Consider the following 20063-nt stretch of genomic DNA (forward strand, 5'->3'; position numbering starts at 1 on the left):
CAGTATTCCAATATTTAAAGCAGAATTCTAACTTTGAATACACTACTTTAAAGTTTTCAATTTAAAATATTTTTGAGTTGATATTTGACATAATTATGTATTCTCTACATTATTGCTTTGTTTTTATTCAGGTCAGAAAGTAGTCATTCTTCTCAAAATTTTCATCTTCCCTGTAAAGTTTCAGTGTCTTTACAATGCAAAACAGCTTCTACTGAGATGATGCATGGCTTAACTGCATTGAATTATAAGGTTAGTTTATATATATATGTATATATATATATATAAATTCTATCTTAAAAAATAGTTTGTAGACTCTTAAGTGGAATGGTGTATCTTTATTGTGTGTTATTACATGACACCTCCATTGAGTCCAAAGACTCATCGAGGGAGGGCACCTACTCTACAACTCTGTCTCTGCCACTCAAACCACTAACTAAAATGAAACGCAACTACGATCATCATCATCTACACCAAGGATGTCAAACTGGTGGCCTGCAGGCTGCATGCGGTCTGCAAAGCAATATATCGCAATTTCAATGTTAGATCCGATCCTGATCATTTGTAAACTATATTTATGCTTTCATTGTTAATTTATAGCATGCTGAAAAAAAAGGAATTCTGTTGACTAGCAGCTGTTCACATGATGCGCAGCATATGCACCTATGTGAATCCAGGCTACATAAGTTTATAATTGTCTGCTACAGTCAGTTAGTGATCTGTGAAGCACATGTCAGTGCACCGAACATGAATAAATTTAGTTTTAATAATGTAAGTAATTATATAAATAATTACTTACGTAATTATTTATATAATTACTTATATTTATTTATATTATTATTATAAATAAATTTATATTATTTATATAGTATCTTTATTGTGTGTTATTACATGACACCTCCATTGAGTCCAAAGACTCATCGAGGGAGGGCACCTACTCTACAACTCTGTCTCTGTCACTCAAACCACTAACTAAAATGAAACGCAACTACGATCATCATCATCTACACCAAGGATGTCAAACTGGTGGCCTGCAGGCTGCATGCGGTCTGCAAAGCAATATATCGCAATTTCAATGTTAGATCCGATCCTGATCATTTGTAAACTATATTTATGCTTTCATTGTTAATTTATAGCATGCTGAAAAAAAAGGAATTCTGTTGACTAGCAGCTGTTCACATGATGCGCAGCATATGCACCTATGTGAATCCAGGCTACATAAGTTTATAATTGTCTGCTACAGTCAGTTAGTGATCTGTGAAGCACATGTCAGTGCACCGAACATGAATAAATTTAGTTTTAATAATGTAAGTAATTATATAAATACATTTTTATAAAAATTGTTATTAGTAATATATTTATTCACCCAGACAATGTTGTTTTATAATACAAGAAGAAATAGAAAAATTGCTGATGAGGGGAGAAAATTTCAAGAAAATTGAGAATTAAATTATTTTTGTCCTGAAACAAATGTAGTGGTTTCAAGTTGCTCTGTTTCTTCAGACCTGCGACGAGGAAGTTAATAAATATTATTAACTTCCTCTGAACAGGCTTGTGGCTGTGACAACTGATGGTGCTCCAGCAATGACAGTCAAAAAATAAAGGTTTTATACCAAGACTTGTAGCAAAGTTAAAGGAAATGTATCCAGACATTCCAAAACTGCAATCTTTCCACTGCATTATTCATCAGCAGGTCCTGTGCTCCAAAGTATTGGAAATGAGCAGCCTACTCAAGCCGGTGAAAAATACTGTGAACTTCATCTGATTCAGAGGCCTCAATCACTGCCAATTTGCACAATTTTTTTTTATTATTATTATTTTTCCTGACACCTCCAAGGAGTCCGAAGACTCATTGTAGGAGGACACCTACAATTGTCTCAACCACTACACTGAACCTCTACTATGAATCATCTCCATCAACGCCATCTACTGCCACTTCCACAACTAGTATTTTTTATCTGTAAATTATGTGTGTTCTGAAGGGCCGATTTGTCTGTATTTGGGATGAAAAACCCGAGTTTCCAGGAGAAAAAACCCTGCTACCTCCATATGAGACCAGCTAACTCACCTTCGATTGAAATCGTCCAGATAAAGATTCCTCCCGTCACGATGAAAATCGAACTTAGGCCTATTTCAATTGAAGGTCGCAATTTAATGTCGTTCTTCCAATTATTTCTTAAACACTTGGAGACTGAATTTGAAGGGCTACCTTATTACACAGAGATTCGTTAGTTACCTTGCCATAATGTTTTAAAAAGCAAGCTTTTTTCTACTTTTAGAGGAGATAAAATTGTTCCTGGAAATGAACAATCATGATGTTGTATTTCTTAATGATGAGACATGGGTACATACAAGATCTAGCTTTCTTAGTCAATATTTCAGGACATTTGAATGATTTGAATGTCGAACTTGAGGGGAAAGATCAGTTAATATCTTTCCCCTCTGGCAAGTATGATGCACTGGCAAGTTTTAGATGTAAATTGGTTTTGTTTCAAAATCATTTAAAAGAGAATATTCTAAATTACTTTCCTATGTGTGAACAGTTGAACAATAAAAATCAAAGTTTTACCTTTTCTCAGTATTGTCCCAAACTAGAAAAGATTAAAGCAGAATTTGATAGGTGATTTACAAATTTTAAGGAGCAAGAAGGAAGCAGTTTTTTTGTTTTTTTTTTCACTTTTTACAAGTCCTTTTTCCTTTAATTTCAAAAACGCTCCTATTTGTATTAAAATGGAACTTATTGATTTCCAAAATGATTCCAATCTAAAAGAGAAATACCAAGAAGTTTGCTGTTTCAAAAATATCCACTTATTTAGGTCAAAAATATCTGAAAATAAAACAGTTTGCAGCAAATATTCTATGTTATTTTGGAACCACCTATTTATGTGAACAATTATTCTCATGTATGAAAGATAACAAAACAACCCACAGATCAAGACTAATGAACTGCAATCTTGCTTCCATAATGAAGGCCGTATGCTCTCAATCTTTGAGTCCAAATTTTGGCAAGCTGGTTAGCAATAAACATTGTCAAGTGTAGGGAAAAAAATAAACTACTACAAATAAATTACTCAAAATTTCTTTAATTATATTATGCAAGTATATATTTTTTTACCCAAAATATTATCATCTGTCAAGAAAATATTATCACTGACATTTAAAAAATTCTCCTAAATATAAACATTTCATCTTCAAAATAGAAGTATTTTATTTCAACACAAACACAACAAATTTCAAACTAACAGGAGGCTCTAAATTTTTGTGATATTATTAATAAGACTTTATACCTTATAGACTGTATAAATATTTGATTTGTTTAAATAAAATTTAATTTTGGTTTAATTTGGTTTAAATGTACAGGGTGTTCGGGATAAATTTGACATATTTATAATTAATTATATTTTTCCTTAAGTTACATGTATTAACACACACTTCTCTTCATTTAAAAGTTTGGACCCTTCTTCATTCATATACAAGATGTCAGAAAGGATGGATAGCTGGAACCCACCTGAATCATGGAAGAGAATAACTTGTATCATGATGATTCGTGCCTGCCATCAAAATAAGGATATTACGACTGCTGCCCAATGCTCCCTGAATACAGTAAAAACAATCAGGCATGAACTAGAGACTTGCAATGGTGACTACGAGGATGTAGCAAGAAGAAAGATCCCTAGCAGACGATCTGATTGCGTTCGTACAGCAGAATTCCTCGCAAATCTGCAGGAACAGGTGTTGAAGAACCCTGGCATTGGAATTCGGGCTTTGTTCGTGGAGTTGCTAACTGTAGTCAAGCCCTGGATAACAAGGGTAGCCAATGGTAGGCCGTATGTATGGCAGCAGGATTCGGCCCCTTGCCACACCTCTGGGAAAAGTCAAAAATGGTTGTCTGAAAATTTCTACGACTTCACCAGTCCAAATGTTTGGCCTCCAAACTCCCCAGACCTTAACCCCATGGATTATTTTGTATGGGGCGCAGTTGAAAAAGACACCAATCGCACTTCCAGTAATACAAAAGCCCAGTTAATGGATAAAATTAAAACAGTTTTTGCGGCCCTTCCCAGGGAGACTGTAGCATCAGCTTGTTCGAGGTTCCGAAGCAGAATTGAAGCTGTGATCGATGCTAATGGTGGTTATTTTGAGTAAATCTTGTTGATAGTATTGTAATTAACTCTGCTTGTAATGTTTTTTTGTCAATTCATTAAATTTAATAGATACAAAGAAGATTTTCTTTTTCCTTACGAAACTGTCAAATTTATCCCGAACACCCTGTATATATTATAAATATTAATATAATAAAAAATATTCTTTATTTTTTAAAGTTTTCATAATCATAATACGATTTGTAATTGATGCAGAAAACTGATTTTATGCATCAATTTATTACTATGGATGAGACTTGGATTCACCATTACATGCCAGAATCCAAACTGCAGTCAAAACAGTGGACAGAAGCCAGTTGTTCAGTGCCAAAGAAGACAAAGTCGGTTCCTTCAGCAAGAAAGGTCATGGCATTGGTGTTTTGGGATGCTAAAGGCATTTTGTTTATTAATTATCTTGAAAAGGGTAAAACAATAACCGGGGAATATTATTCCGATCTTTTAACCAGAATAGATGAAAAAATTCATGAAAAAAGACCCCGTTTGCAGAAGGAAAAAATCATCTTTCATCAGGACAATGCGCCTGCCCACAGAGGTGTTTTGGCAGTGGGAAAATTAAGGGATATGCACAATGAATTGTTGGAAACATCTGCCCTATTCCCCAATTCCCCAGATTTTGCTCCCTCTGACTTCTATCTCCTCCCAAAACTAAAACACTTCCTCGCTGGTCAGCGTTTTTCTTTGAATCAAGAGGTGATTGCAGCTGTAGAGGGGTATTTTGCAGATCTTACTGAGAACAACTACAGGGTTCTTTATATGATAATGGCACTGGAGCATTGCTGGAATAAATGTATTAGTCTTAAGGGAGATTATGTTGAAAAATAAAAATAATTTTGAAATTATCAATTCATTTTTTCATTGTTAGGTTGATAACTTTTCAGACCACCCTTGTACATGTCTCTAAGGATATGTGCTTTGCATTATGGGCAAGTGATGTGAAGTCATTATCGTATATATACTAATTGCCCAGTCATGAAGTTACTTCACGTACAAACTCTTTTTGCTTAAACTCAGATAAAGGCCAAAACGAAAAATATAATTTCTTGGCATCTTTACTTTATAGTATAACTAAGTGGAAAAATTTTCAACGTCTATAAAATGCCTTTGAAATGTCGAAGGCAACCACTTGAGTTTCTCCAAATTTCTCCATGGCTGTAGTCCATTGGTGGGTGGTAAAAGTAAGTAGATCAACTGTAGATCGCAAGTGATGGAATCCATATGGCTGGTTACTTGTGTGTGTGTATATATATACATACATACTTACAAGGGTGGTCTGAAAAGTTCTCGTCTTAACAATGAAAAAACGAATTTATAATTTCTAAATTATTTTTATTTTTGAACATAATCTCCCTTAAGACTAATACATTTATTCCAGCAATGCTCCAGTGCCATTCATATAAAGAACCCTGTAGTTGTTCTCAGTAAGAGCTGCAAAATACCCCTCTACAGCTGCAATGACCTCTTGATTCGAAGAAAAACGCTGACCAACGACGAAGTGTTTTAGTTTTGGGAAGAGATAGAAGTCAGAGGGAGCGAAATCTGGGGAATTGGGGAATAGGGCAGATGTTCCAACAATTCATTGTGCATATCCCTTAATTTTCCCATTGCCGAAACACCTCTTTAAACCTTCTTTTACCTTCTTTAAAAACCTTCTTTTACAACGAATTTTATAACTGCATAGTACTCAATTTTATCCATTTCAAGGGATACAAATAACACTTTTGCTTCAGACAGCTGTATAAAACAAACTACTTGATAGAATGACTTGCAATTTGACATGGATGGTTATGGATGTACCAACTTAGAAAAAAAAACTTGCCAATAGTGTTGCCATCCATGGTCGAGGCAGAGAACTTTTCAGACCACTCTTGTGTGTAAAGGATTAAAACCAAGGTTATAAAATTGCTTGGTATCTTTAACACACATATATATAGTATACATGGATGTAATTATTCCTGTAAGATGTCCTTAATGTAAAAGTCAAAACATAGAATTTTAATATTATTGAAGTATTTTTATCTCAAATGTTAGTTGACTCCATAAATCTTATTATTATTTATTTAATGATAAATCTTCATTAAACTCATTTCATCAAAATAATAATAAATAATGATGATAATATAAAAAAATTTTGGGAGAAAAATGTACAAGATTAAAATGAGAATTTAGATAATAATTAAAAATTTACTTCTTGTTATACTTGATATATTAATAAAATTATTCTTGAAGCAAGCTCTTCTCAGTTTTTTTTTTAATGTTAATTTATTAATTAATTTTTTTATAGCCACCTGTTCGATGCGTAAGTGCACCCAGTATGGTTAATTTGGACATGGCTACTGTAAAATTTGAAGATGAAATCAGTATGTATTCAAATACTAGCAACTGTATTTCTTCCACACATTCATTTGAATCAAGGTATATAAGTAGTTTGATTTCAACTGTGAACTTAGAATTGATTTTACAGATATATGGTTACTCAGAAATTTTCATCATTTGAAATATATAACTTATTTTTAATTAATTTTATTTAGTTTTTAACTAGCACCTTGAGGGGTCATGTAACCAATAGAGTATAAGTACCATGTGTAGAATAGTCATTGAGAAGTGATAACAAACCTATTTAATATGTACTTGTGAAAATGTGATCTTGAAATTGAAGAAAACTGTTTGAGACAAATACTGGTAGATGGAATTAAAGAAAAGTGATGGGATATGTTTGGGTGTTGACTACCTGCTTTTTTTTTGGTAGCAGTTTACTGCTGGGCACCACTTTAATAGATAAACATTTATAGAGAAGATAGGAACTGACATGAATGGGATAGACTGATGTGACTCTATGAGGAAAGGATCTTCATTTAGCTGAACAAGCCTCTTTGGATGAGCACTAAGAATTTTTAAAAAGATATTTGTGTATCGGTTCTCATGTCAGAATTTTATTCTATGATTTTATAGATGTGTGATCTTTACAGATCTTGCAACTTATATTATTAAAAGTCATAGAGGGAGGCTACATATTACCTACACCAGCCACCATGCTTATTCTTCAAATCATTCACACAACCAGCACTCACCACCACCAACCACAATCCGTTCCAATTGTGCACCACTCTGAGAAAAAAAAATCTAGCTCTCACCTCACTTGATGGCATTCTCAATTTCTAAAGATGTCCTCTCATCCTGTCCTCACCCTCCATACAACGATGGATTCCATCTACTAATATCTTTTATGAGCCTTTCAGAAGTTTGTAAGTATCAACCATATCACTCCCTCTTTCTCCTGTTTCCTAGTGTCTGCTGTCTACAAATTCTCAATCTGTCTTCCACAAATCTGATATCATTTTTAACACTCTCCTTTGTACTTCTCTTCACTGCATAGGAATTACCACTGAACCCACCAGACCAGACCTACACACAGTAGTTCAGTGAGATCTTACGAAGCCTTGTAAAGAGGCAAAATAACTTACTTATCTTTACATGTCAAGATTCGTTTCAGCATTGTAATTACCTCTGAGTTGTATCTGCAATCTTTTGCTAAATGCCCTTGATCTATAACTTCCTATCTACTAAAACTCCAAGAACCCTAGTCTGATCAGTTTCTTCTGGCATAATTTCTGGTTGGCCAAGTGGTTAGCATATCCACTGTCAAGCCAAAAGGCTCTGGGTTCGAACTCCTTGGAAGTGTCACGTAATATTAATAATAATAATCCACAATATAATATGACATTGACTATCTCATCATAAGTTTTTTTTTTTTTTTTTTTCAGTTAGGAAAATTATTGACCTTTTTAGTTATCTTACATTAGCTACTTAGGCAGTGCCTTTTTGGTATTGTCAGTTATTGTTTAATTTTAGCTTAAAATGTATTGGAGATGCCTGTGACACCCAGTCGAAAATTATACTTGTTTAAATTAAGGGATATTACATCCCATATCATTTCTTAGCCGAATAAGAAACTCAAAGAGTTTCATGCCGAATATAGTAGAAACTATATAAAGTTCGGCGATTCCAAGCGTAAGCAAATACCTGGATACTGCGAACAGAACTTACAACCCTTCTATGAGTATTGCCGAGAGGTGTCCTAATATTAATTTAAACAAGTCATATGTCACCGAATTGAAGCCTTTGGCTCTTCATATATCTAATAATTTATTAGGACACCTCTCGGCAATACTCATAGAAGGGTTGTAAGTTCTGTTCGCTACAAACTTGATATTAACTTGGTCCACCTACTCACTGATGAGACCACAATAAAGGTTGAAACCGGTCTGGGTAGTGACCTTCTCTCATAATGTAGAACAGTAATACAGCTCCTAGGAGCTAAGTTCACATTATGGGTAAATATCAAGAATAGTGATCGGAGCTTGCTTCACCTTAGGCATGAGTTGCCTCAGCTTGCACTACCTTAAGGGTCAGTTGCTGCAGTATCCAGGTATTTGCTTACGCTTGGAATCGCCAAACTTTATATAGTTTCTACTATATTCAGCATGAAACTCTTTGAGTTTCTTATTCGGCTAAGAAACGATATGGGATGTAATATCCCTTAATTTAAACAAGTCATATGTCACTGAATTGAAGCCTTTGGCTCTTCATACATCTGAAAATTATACTATTAAATAATCTTTTTATGTGAGTTTTTCCGTTATTAATTTTGTATTATTATTATTATTACCGAACACCTTCAAGTAGTCCAAGAATGCTGGAGGGCATTCTACTACACTGTACACATCTCACTGCACCCCTACTATTGCTTCTCCAACTACACACAACAACAGGACAACATAAATGCCATCTACCACACACCACCATCACCACCAGTATTTTTTGTCTATAAATTGCATGTGTTCTAATGGCAAATTTGCCTTAAAAATTAAAGATGCTAAGAAATTATACTCTTGGTTTAATCCTTTATCCAAGTGTAAGCAAACCAATTTGCTCGTGAAGTAACTTGACCGCTGGACAACTTGTATATTGAGGCTAATGACTTCACATCACTTGCCTTAGTATCCCATAATGCAAAGCACTTATCCTTACAGACATGTATAATGCTATGCATTATGGGAAGGGTTTTTACCCAGTGGGAGCCAGACCCAGAACTGATACCATGGTTGAAGTCATGCTGAAGGCATATTTCCATATACAAGTAGCCAAAAGGGTGTCACACCTTATACTGAAATGCTCTAGAGTAGAGAGAGATGTTGAAAGTTTTTCCACTTGATTATACTATAAATTGATTATGCCAGAAAATTATATTCTTGATTTAATCCTTTATCTAAGTGTAAGCAAACAAAGTTTGCATGTGATGTAACTTCACTACTGGGCAACTCATGTAATAGAAGCTAATGACTTCACATCACTTGCCTTAGCATCCCATAATGCAAAGCACATATCATTATGGACATAATGCTATGCATTATGGAAAAGGTCACTAATCATAGGCCTAGAGTAGTTAGTATAGGGGTGCAAGAGAGCCTGATAGTATTAGGAGAAAGAAAAGACCGACAGATTGTGTGAGAGATAGAGAAAATGCCTCAGCTCTTTTATATCATTATATACCCAAAGGCTATCAGTTTTCCTTTTTCATCAATCTCTTATAGATGAACAACCAAGAGACCGATTGAAACCAATGCACAAAGATGACTGATACCCAGGTGGTTAGTCTTATCTGAGTTAACTACCTTGAGTTGGCCTTCTCAGCTTGGTATTGCACTCCAGTCATCCCTGCAATTCACTATTGGACCACATTAAATTAAGAAGATGGAACTATTTAAATAACTTCTCATAGCAAGAACAAACAGAATTTTATCTCCCCCTGGTATATATTGCATAATGTAGGTGGTCTACACCATCTAATCAAAAATTTGATATCTCCTAGAATGTTACTTTCTAAATACAAAAGTCGTCTGATTGAACAATAAAATTTTTTCACTACAATATTATAAAGCATTTGGATGTCATATTGCTAGTTTTCAAATCCATGTTTCTTTCTAACCTTTCATAAATGGTGTTTTAATTAATTAAGTATAAAAATCAAAATTCTCTTCTCGTTGCTTACCGGTGGTGGATACTGCGAAAAAATAACCTTTTCTGTTGTAAGTAATGGAATGCCCATCACATTACATAATCTGTTCCAAATACATAGGGCAAGAGGGCATCTGTAGAATGCATATTCTACTATTTCCAATCGGTAATAGATGTCATCACAGATTGAATCTCTGATGAAGTACCTCCATTTGATGATACTGACTGGAAGGCAGCCATATGCAATTCTCCAAGCAAGATCCTTCCTGTTTGGGTATCTTGGAACTTCAGTAAGTTATGAAACAAAGTATTGTCATTAGTATCCAACTGCAGAATTTAACAGTGAAAGAAATTAAAGATTTCATTATACCAAATTTTACTTTTTTTAATGGAAAGAATGTCAATTCCAGAATGTTTTAGCAGTCTTAGAGTTAAGCCCAGCGTGTTGTAGTATTCAGGTACAATCTTAACTTTTGGACCTATATAATCATTAACTCCAAACAGGGGAAGATGAAAACCCAAATAGTACCTGAGAAGGTCTGCGCATGTGTGATCAGTTTGCAACTGATCACACATGACTTAAACCTTTTCCAATCGAAGGGCACAACGTACCATCATTCTTCCAATTGCTTATATATTAACAAAATTACAGCAAGGTTACACAAATATACAAGATCAAAGGCTATAGCAATATATAATTGGTCAAAAATGAAACTAATGAATAATATATATGTACAAAAGTTAAGCAATACAGTATTTACATATAATCAAAATTATATGTAAATATAATTTTGATTATTTGTGTTTGTACAAATTAATTCTTTGTAAAAATTAAAAACATCATGCATTCTGCCTGAGTGTATATGGCTTGGTTAGATAGGTAAAAATTTCATTCCTCTCTCGTGTAAAGTGCTGGTACTCCACAAGAATATGACAAATAGTGAGATGTGTAATGCATTTTTCACATATGGGAGGTTCATCAGCCCTCAGTAAATAAAAATGTGTAAAAATGCTTAATTTCAGATTTAATGAGATATAATTTGTTTGTCAATGCTTCCTGCCATGATGACTCCCATTGAGCAATTATCTTTGATCTTATAAGCTGTCTGTAGTCTGTATATGGTACTGTCAAACAGCACATGGAGAAAGTATGAGCTAATTTAACAGCTGCACCTGCAGCCTCATTTTCCTTAATTTCATTGCGACTAGGAATCCAGCACAACTGAACATCAAAATTAAGGATTTTCATTTTGTGAAACAGGTGTAGCACCTCATAAAGTACTGGATGTGGATGATATGTAAGAGAAGAGATAGCCTGTAAAGAGCTCAATGAGTCTGTATAAATGATACACGTTTAGTAGTGATTTTCTTTTATATGCACAAGTGCAAGCTGAATGGCATGTATATCTGCTGTATAATTGCTGCAATCAGGAGGGGTCTGATTGGAGATAATATTGTCAGTAAACATAGCAGCACAGCCAACAGAGGTATTAGTTCTTGAGCAATCAGTATAGATGGGCAAGAAATCAGAGTGTGCTGCTCTGTTCATTAAGCAATTGCAGGTATATAGATGAAGGAGTATGAGACTTCTGTAGCTGACAAAGTGAGAGGTTGCAGGATGGAGTGCAAGCCTGCCATGGAAGGATGCTGTTATGTTTAGTGTAGGCAATGTTGTCAACATTCATACCAACAGCTTGCACAGTCTCTTTAGCACACATCCTTTTGGTATGCGTGTTAAAGAGACTGTGCATTTATATGCTCTGAAATTATATAGCAGTGTGAAGTTTGTAATATTGAGCTTCGCAATGCAGGGAAAAGACACTAGTCCTTGTAGGATGATTTGGGAGAGACTTTATCTTTAGGGCATAATTAAGAGACAACTGTTTCCTTCGAAGTGATAGAGCCGGTTCATTTGCTTCAACATAAAAACTTTGAGTGATGTGCGAAAGGCACCAGTAGCTATCCGTATACCCTGATGATGGATGGGATCCAATCATTGCAGGTTACTCTGTCTTGCAGAACCATAGACTTGAGACCCATAATCAAAGAAATTTTCAGTATATAAGTACACGATAAAGATGGAGCAATGAAGCTCGATCAGCATTCCACTCAGTAGAGCATAGAGTGTGAAGGAGGTTCAATGCTCTCTTGCACTTTTCTCTTAGTTGACGAATGTGTGCTAGAAATGTAGGTTTTCTGTCAAAGATGAATCCCAAGAACTTGGCTTCTGTAGCTACTGGAATAACAATGTGTCCCATTCTTAATTCAGGATATCTGGTGACGAGTGTGTTTTCAACAACCGTGTACACAGACACTTTTTTCTGTTGAAAACCTAAACCCATTACTAAGAGTCCACAGAGAAACATGATCAATTTCTTGCTGAAGTTGTCTTTCAATTACCCTCTTGCTACATGAGTGACAGTAAATTGTGAAGTCATCAACATATAGAGCATTGTCTACAGTGGGAAGAAGCTGTTCAGTGATTGAGTTAATTTTAATAGCAAAAAGTGTCACACTTAAGACAGAGCCTTGAGGAACACCCTGTTCTTCATGATATGGTCGAGATAGTGTACTTCCCATTCTGACTTGGAAAGTTTGCCTAGACAAAAAGTTTTTAATAAATACAGGAAGGTGTCCTTTGAGACCTAGGTTATAGAGGTCTTTTAATATGCCATATCTCCAGGCCGTGTCATAAGCTTTTTCCATGTCAAAGAAAACTGAAACAAGGTGTTCTTGCTTTAGAAATGCATCTTTTATACAAGTTTCTAAATGAACCAAATGGTCTAAATTTGAATGCTGTGTATTGGAGAAAAGCTTGTTGTTTTCTAAATACCAGAGAAGTCTGGCATTAACCATTTTCTCTAGTATCTTACAAAGACAGCTGGTCAGAGCAATGGTTTGATAATTATTTGCTTGTGTTGGATCTTGTCCTGATTTTGGGATAGCAGTAACATTTGACTTATGCTAAGAATTTGGACACTCTTTGTCTGCAAGTATTCTATTATATAATAAAAGAAGGAAGTTCATAGAAGATGATGGTAGAAGTTTTATCATTTCATAATGGATGTCATCAGGCTCTTCAGCACTAGGGTGTAGGAGAGCTCTTTTTAGTTCCTCAATAAATGGCTGATTGTATCGCTCAAGAATGTTGAGCCATACAATTCAGTAGAAAAATTTAACCTTTGTTTCTCTTGCTGCTCTTTCAGTATTAAAAATTCAGGAGGATATGAAGCTGTTGCTAAGATTCTGGCAAAATCTTCTCACAAATTGTCTTCAATAGCTTTTTTTGGGGGGGGGAATCAGCAATTACACTTCCATTATGGTCTAAGGTAGACAAACAATGTGTACTATATCTACCTTTCATTTTCTGGATTTTATCCCATACAATGTTTGGACTGGTCATTTAATTAATTGATGTAGTAAATTGGGATCCATGATTGTGTTTGACTCTGACATCTCACATAACGTGCTTTTTCTCAAGCATGCTTAAAAGCTATTAAGTTGGATGTGGTGGGTTATCTATGAAATACACTCCATGCTCTGTATTGATGTTTTTTTTTTTTTGACATTCTGGGTTCCACCAAGGCTTTGGATAGAATGGAAACGGAGATGATGTTTTCGAGATGGAGGCTGTTGCTGCCTGGACAGTGCACTCAGTTATATACTTTACTGCTTCATTGATAGGTGTTTGACTGACTGTATCAACATTAAATTTTGCAAGATGAGAAAAAATGTTCCGGTCAGCCTGGCCCTCAACTCATAAAACAATGGGTGGAATGATTTGCATTCCGCCCATTGTTGTTGCTCTCAGTAGTTTCTTGGAATGTTGCTGACACAATGTTTCCACAAGGATATTACCAGAATGCAATTTCTTAACAGTTTTGAGAGGTTCTGCCAGTCTTTCTAAACCCTTTTGAATAAAGAAGGATGACATTTTCCTAGTTGTTTTTTCACCTGTTGCATGAATGATAAAAAATGTTGACACATTTATACTAGTATCATATATCTTTTGTTTCTTATTTCTGTTTCCATATGCTGAATCTATGCTATCAGTACTTGGTTGGGACTTGGTTAGGGCCCCTGAAATGTTTGAGGATGAAGGATTCATGCTCATGGAGATTTTGGTACGGTGCCATAGCTCCCCACCCGCCCACCATGGAGCTACACATAGACTTCCACTGACCGGCACTTCTGAGCCCGAAGCATTTTCACTTGATGATCCCCAACCTTCTCCATCTTTACATATTTTATTACTTCTTTTTCTTTTAGAGGTAGTTCCTTTTTTTATTTATTCTCAATTTTTTTTATTAATTCATCTTTCCTATTTGATGATTTTGTCTACATATTAAGTTCTTTCAATTATTATTATTATTATTATTATTATTATTATTATTATTTGACACATCCAGGGAGTTCAAGGATTCATCCGGGTGTCTCCACCATTCAATCACCAACTGACCGCAACTACACCATCTGCTGCCGACCACCACTGGTATATCCACAGACAATCACAAACATCCATGCCCACGGTGGGATTCGAACCCGCAACCTTTTGGCTGGAGAGCAGATATGCTATCCACTCGGCCAACCAGGCCAGCTGCTTGCTTTTCTGTTTCTTTCTCCTTGAAGAATAGTTTCATGTGTTTGCATTTTGTCTTGTATTTGTTCAGTTGTTATACTAGTTGCAGATCAACAGTTGATCTGCTCTTCTGATTTCCTTTTGTTAGATGAACTGAATAAAATCGAATGCGATCTGATGTATAATGAATACAACAAAACTACCATCCATTGTTGTTTGTTATTGTTGATAATTATCATCCTTCAACCAGACCACAATCCAGTGTGAAAAGAATTTCAATACCCTACCTTAAAGGAACCTCCAAGAAATAGCATGGATTCTTCACAAATTCAATTTATGCACTTCTTTCAAACCAGCTTGGAAACTGTCTTCCTTCTTACCATCTATAAAGGACATATTATCACCTCCTTCCTTACCAGGTGTCTATGAGGACTGAAGTTTCAAGGGCACATCGTATGTGTTGCAAAGACTGCACATCATATTGCTGCAATGATAAAAAAAAGTACATTGGCGTGTATGGATAAGGAGGTGGTGGTGCATCTATATAAGACATTGGTCAGATCACATATGGACTATTGTGCTCAGCTTTGGTCACCTAGTTTTCATTGTATTATGGAAACACTAGATAGAGTCCAAAGACAAATAACCAAAGTGATATCAGGACTTGAGCATGTTGGTTATGAAGAGCGTTTGTGGATTTCAGAGGTTGGTAGATAGGAGGAAAAGAGGAGATATGATAGAGACCTTCAATTCTATCAGATTAATACAGAAGAAATTATAAAAAGAGTGGATGTTAAGATTAAGAACAAGGGGCCATCCCTGGAAGTTGTATAGGCATGTGGTGAAGAAGGGGGTGACGAGTAGATTTTTTATGTGGAGAGTTGTTAGTGAGTGGAATGCATTGTCTGAGTGCGTTGTGAATGCAGGTAGTGTAAATAACTTCAAAGCTGATTATGATAGACATGCTGCTGGTTGAGTGGGCCTCCCATGATGAGATTGTTGACTCCATGGAGGTTACCAAATAATAATAATAATTGAATCCAAAAACATCATGACTATTATATTTTTGGAATATGTCAGGTCTGGCCTTGTTTCTCATGCTGTTGACACCAGGCATGAGTTCTTTGGAACCAGACAAAGATTCTTCATTCCAGAAAGTTTGAATTTGCTATAAAATTGCCCGAACCTTAACCACTCAAACTATATCCAAATCTCTTAAGTTTTGAGAAATTATTACTATTAATTGCTCATAATATGGCTTCTTCTTCTTTTTTTTTTTTTTTTTAAAAAAGAATTATTTTTAATTATTTTATATCTTAGTCACAGCTGAACTATATGATTGAACTCTGATAGTGTAATCATATACTTCAGCTGTGACTGAGACACAAGCTAATAAGCACATGCTTTACAACTCATTCTTATGAGTCATGTTTTGAAATGTAGTTGCCAGTCTATCTCCCTGATGATGTCCATGTAAAGTTGAGCGGGCGAAAGATATTCAAGCTTTTTAATAAAATTCTATATATTATTTTGCATGTGTAAGCCATGAAAGTTCTTAAATATTTCTAGTACACATGCTCCATTAAAACTATTTATTAATAAAACTAATTATGTAATTTTAAGTTTGCAGACCACATTAACCTATAATGTGCAGTATCCTTTTGCAGGAGATTTACAAATAATGTTAGACCCATTAGCTTGTAATAACCAAGTATATTGTTTCTTTGAAATCAAATTCAGGCTCTGATCCTATCTGTATATGTTTTATGACTGTCAATTGCCTGTATTGTTTGGTATTCTGGGTATATTGCATGTTTTGTGAAATGAAAAGCCTGCTGCCTCCATGTAAAACTGGCTAAATCATCTTCAGTTGAAGAAATCTGATAAAAGTTCTTTGTCTTAGACAGAATTTGAACCTCTTTCTACCAGTTAACACTCTTTCAAACAAATGCATCCCCCTTTATCAAGTGGGGATGAGGATAACCTGGTGAATTTTAATTCCACCAAAACACAATCCTGGCTCATTTCCTGAAAGAAAGACCACGTTTCTCTCTCTCTCTGATTTACAACATACAGAGCAATACATAGGCTACATAAATGTAGCCTATGTATTGCTCTGTAATGTTCAATTTACACCTTATAATTGTAGCATTTTGATCAACATTTCTTTTGCCACCTTTTCATATGCCTTTTCCAGATCTACAATTTAGGCACAGATTCTTGTTCATTCCTATGATTTCTCAGCTATTTGATGAAAAGTGAAAATCTGATCCCAACAAATCCCTATTTGGCCTGAAATCCATATTTTCCATATTTCTCTTTCACAATTTTTCTTAGCTGCTTCTCAAGCATGCTTGCGTAAATTTTATCTTGGACATTTAATAGGGAAATTCTTCTGTAATTCTTATAATCATTTTTTTCTCCCCCTCCATTTGCTAACTATAAAAGCTCCAGTCATCTTGAATGCAATCTTATGACCAGGCCTTCTGAATTATTCAGTGTAGCCACTGTAAAACTTTTATACCTTCATATTTGAGCATTTCAGCCTGAATATTTCTTTGCATTTCAGGTTTCGAGCCTTTTCTATGTCAGTTATTGATAACTCTTGATTGCATTCCTGTTGAATATTTTCTTCTACTGTTCTGTCACTTCTTGTTTCATTTAACAGTTTTTCAAAGTAATTACTACAGAGATCCAGAATATCTTAGTTTTTATATCACCTTTACTATTTCAATTTTTTTTTTTTCAATCACTCCAGATTATTTTGCTGTCTTCATATTCTTGTCTTCCCATGACTTTTGTTTGTTTGTTTGTTTTTTCTCTCTCTCTCTCAATGCATTTTCCAACTAATTTTCCCACGGGGGTTCTGATTTTTCTGTCCTCTTAAACTATTTCACCAAATGCATCCCTAGCTAAATCAATGTTTTCTTCAGCTAACTACTGAGACTATGGTTTGTTATTTGTGTGGTTTCTTTGCATGTAGGGTGGTTGAACTGTGGATTGCGTTGCCTGATAGAGTCATGAGAACAAGAACGGTCAGTGAGTTCTAGGAGTGGTATGATGGACTTCATTTTCCTAGGAAGGACCTCCCACGATGAATCTCTTGACTCCATAGAGGCCTGAATAATAATAGTATAATTATTATTCAGTTCCTGTCACCTCTTCCATAACATAATCTTCACTTGGATGATATGCCCTTGCAAAATGATCACTCAGTAGCTCAACAATTTCATCTGCCTCTGTTGCAATGTTGCCTCTCTACCATCTGCCTTCATTCTTTATTGTTCAACTGATTTCTTATCATAATTTCTTCTGATTTTGTCTTCCTTACCATTCTGGTCACTTTTCTTGCCTGATCCTTGTACTTTTAATGAGTTTGGTGGTCACCTTTCTCCGTATATACCCTCGACATTTTCTTTTTTTTTTGCCGCTCATGCTTAATGATTGCCGGAGGCCTGAATAATAATATTTTTTTATATTTTTCTCTTATCTTTCCCATCTGGAAAGATTAGAGAGCAGAAGGAGGGGTGGTGGTGGAATAATGATGTACAAGTGGCAGTGACAGCTAAGAGGAAGGCAAAGCAGAAGTGGGATGAGTCAAGAGTGGAAGAGGACAGAGAGGTTGTACAAAGAGAGAAAGCAAGAAGCCAAGAGAGTTGTGGCACAGGCGAAGGCCATGGCATATCAAGATCTGTATGATCAATTAGAAACAAAGGAAGGACAGAGAAAAATTTACCAACTAGCGAAATGTAGAAATAAAGAAGCTAAGGACATCTTACATGTGAGGCAGATCAAAGATGCTGAAGGAAGAGTATTATGGAGGGATGTGGACATAAGAAACAGATGGAAAATATACTTTGAGGGACTTTTGAATGAAGAAAATGCAAGGACTCACAGAGAAGATGGGCAGCCTTCTGAGGGGATGGTGCAGAACATCAGTAGAATGGAAGTGACGGAGGCCATGAAGAGGATGAGGAATGGAAAAGCGGTGGGCCCCGACAGAATTCCAGTGGAGGCATGGAAGGCACTGGGGGAAGAGGGAATTGACCTGCTGTGGGACCTGTTCATGAAAGTTTGCCAATAGGAAAATATACCCGAGGAATGGAGGGAGAGTACTCTTGTTCCCATCTACAAGGGTAAAGGGGATGCACAAGACTGTAAAAATTACAGAGGAATAAAGTTGATGTCCCACACAACGAAGGTCTTAGAAAGGGTTCTTGATGGTAGATTGAGGGAGGAGGTGGAGATTGCAAAGGAACAATTTGGCTTCATGCCTGGTAGATCAACAACAGATGCTATCTTTGGGTTACGACAGATGATGGAAAAATATCGAGAGAAACAAAGGGAGCTACATCTGGTATTTATTGATCTGGAGAAAGCATACGATAGAGTGCCAAGGCAAGAAGTCTGGAGGTGGCTGAGGGAGAAGAAGGTGCCGGAGAAATATGTCAGGTTGGTGCGGGAAATGTACAGAAATGTGAAGACAAGTGTTCGGACCTGTTTGGGACAGACAGAAAGTTTTCAAGTAACAGTTGGCTTGCATCAAGGGTCAGCATTAAGTCCGTTTCTGTTTAATATTGTGATGAAGGTGGTGACGGAGGAAGTATGAGAAGACGTGCCTTGGGCTATGTTGTATGCAGATGACATCTTGCTGTGTGTAGATTCAAGAGAAGAAGCGGAAACTTAACTGGAAAGATGGAGAAAAGTACTGGAAGAGAGAGGTATGAGACTGAGCAGAAGTAAGACAGAGTATATGTGTTGCGCAGTGGGCGGTGGCCAGGAGACAGATCTGGAGCTGGAAGGAAATGTCATCAGGAAGGTGAGAGACTTTAGATACTTAGGTTCAACAGTGGAAGAAGATGGAGGAGCTGAGAAGGAAGTGGGATGCAGGATACAAGCGGGTTGGAGGAACTGGAGGGAGATGGCTGGAGTGTTATGTGATAAGAGGGTGCCGATCAATCTGAAAGGCAAAATTTATAGGACAGTAGTGAGGCCAGCTATGACATATGCTATAGAAACTGTGGCCCTGAGGAAAAATAACATCAGCAGGATGGAAGTAGCAGAGATGAGAATGCTTAGGTGGATGTGCGGTGTGACCAGAAAGGATCATCTGAGAAATGACTATGTCAGGGGAACAGTGAAAGTTACGAACTTAGGAGCGAAAATACAGGAGGCAAGGTTGAGATGGTTTGGTCATGTGATGAGGAAGGAGGACGAATATGTGGGAAGAAGGGCCATGCAGATGGATGTGCAAGGAAGGCAGAAGCGTGGGCGGCCAAAGAAGAGATGGAGGGAGCTGGTAGAAGAGG

The 20063-nt window shown here is 36.1% G+C and overlaps 1 protein-coding gene across 1 annotated transcript in view; it reads left to right on the top strand.

Annotated features, from left to right (window-relative positions):
- l(2)k05819 (transmembrane protein 94-like protein l(2)k05819) overlaps window positions 1-20063 on the top strand; it is a 740582-nt gene that overhangs the window by 522954 nt on the left and 197565 nt on the right. Inside the window, exons 16-17 of the mRNA XM_090398052.1 lie at window positions 132-249; window positions 6442-6572. Of these exons, the coding sequence (XP_090254178.1) occupies window positions 132-249; window positions 6442-6572 (249 nt within the window). The remainder of the gene's footprint in view (window positions 1-131; window positions 250-6441; window positions 6573-20063) is intronic.

This window comes from Typopeltis vanoorti, chromosome 9 (assembly GCF_054136105.1).
Source record: "Typopeltis vanoorti isolate ZY-2024b chromosome 9, IOZ_Tvanoo_1.0, whole genome shotgun sequence".
NCBI classification, from domain to species: domain Eukaryota; kingdom Metazoa; phylum Arthropoda; class Arachnida; order Uropygi; family Thelyphonidae; genus Typopeltis; species Typopeltis vanoorti.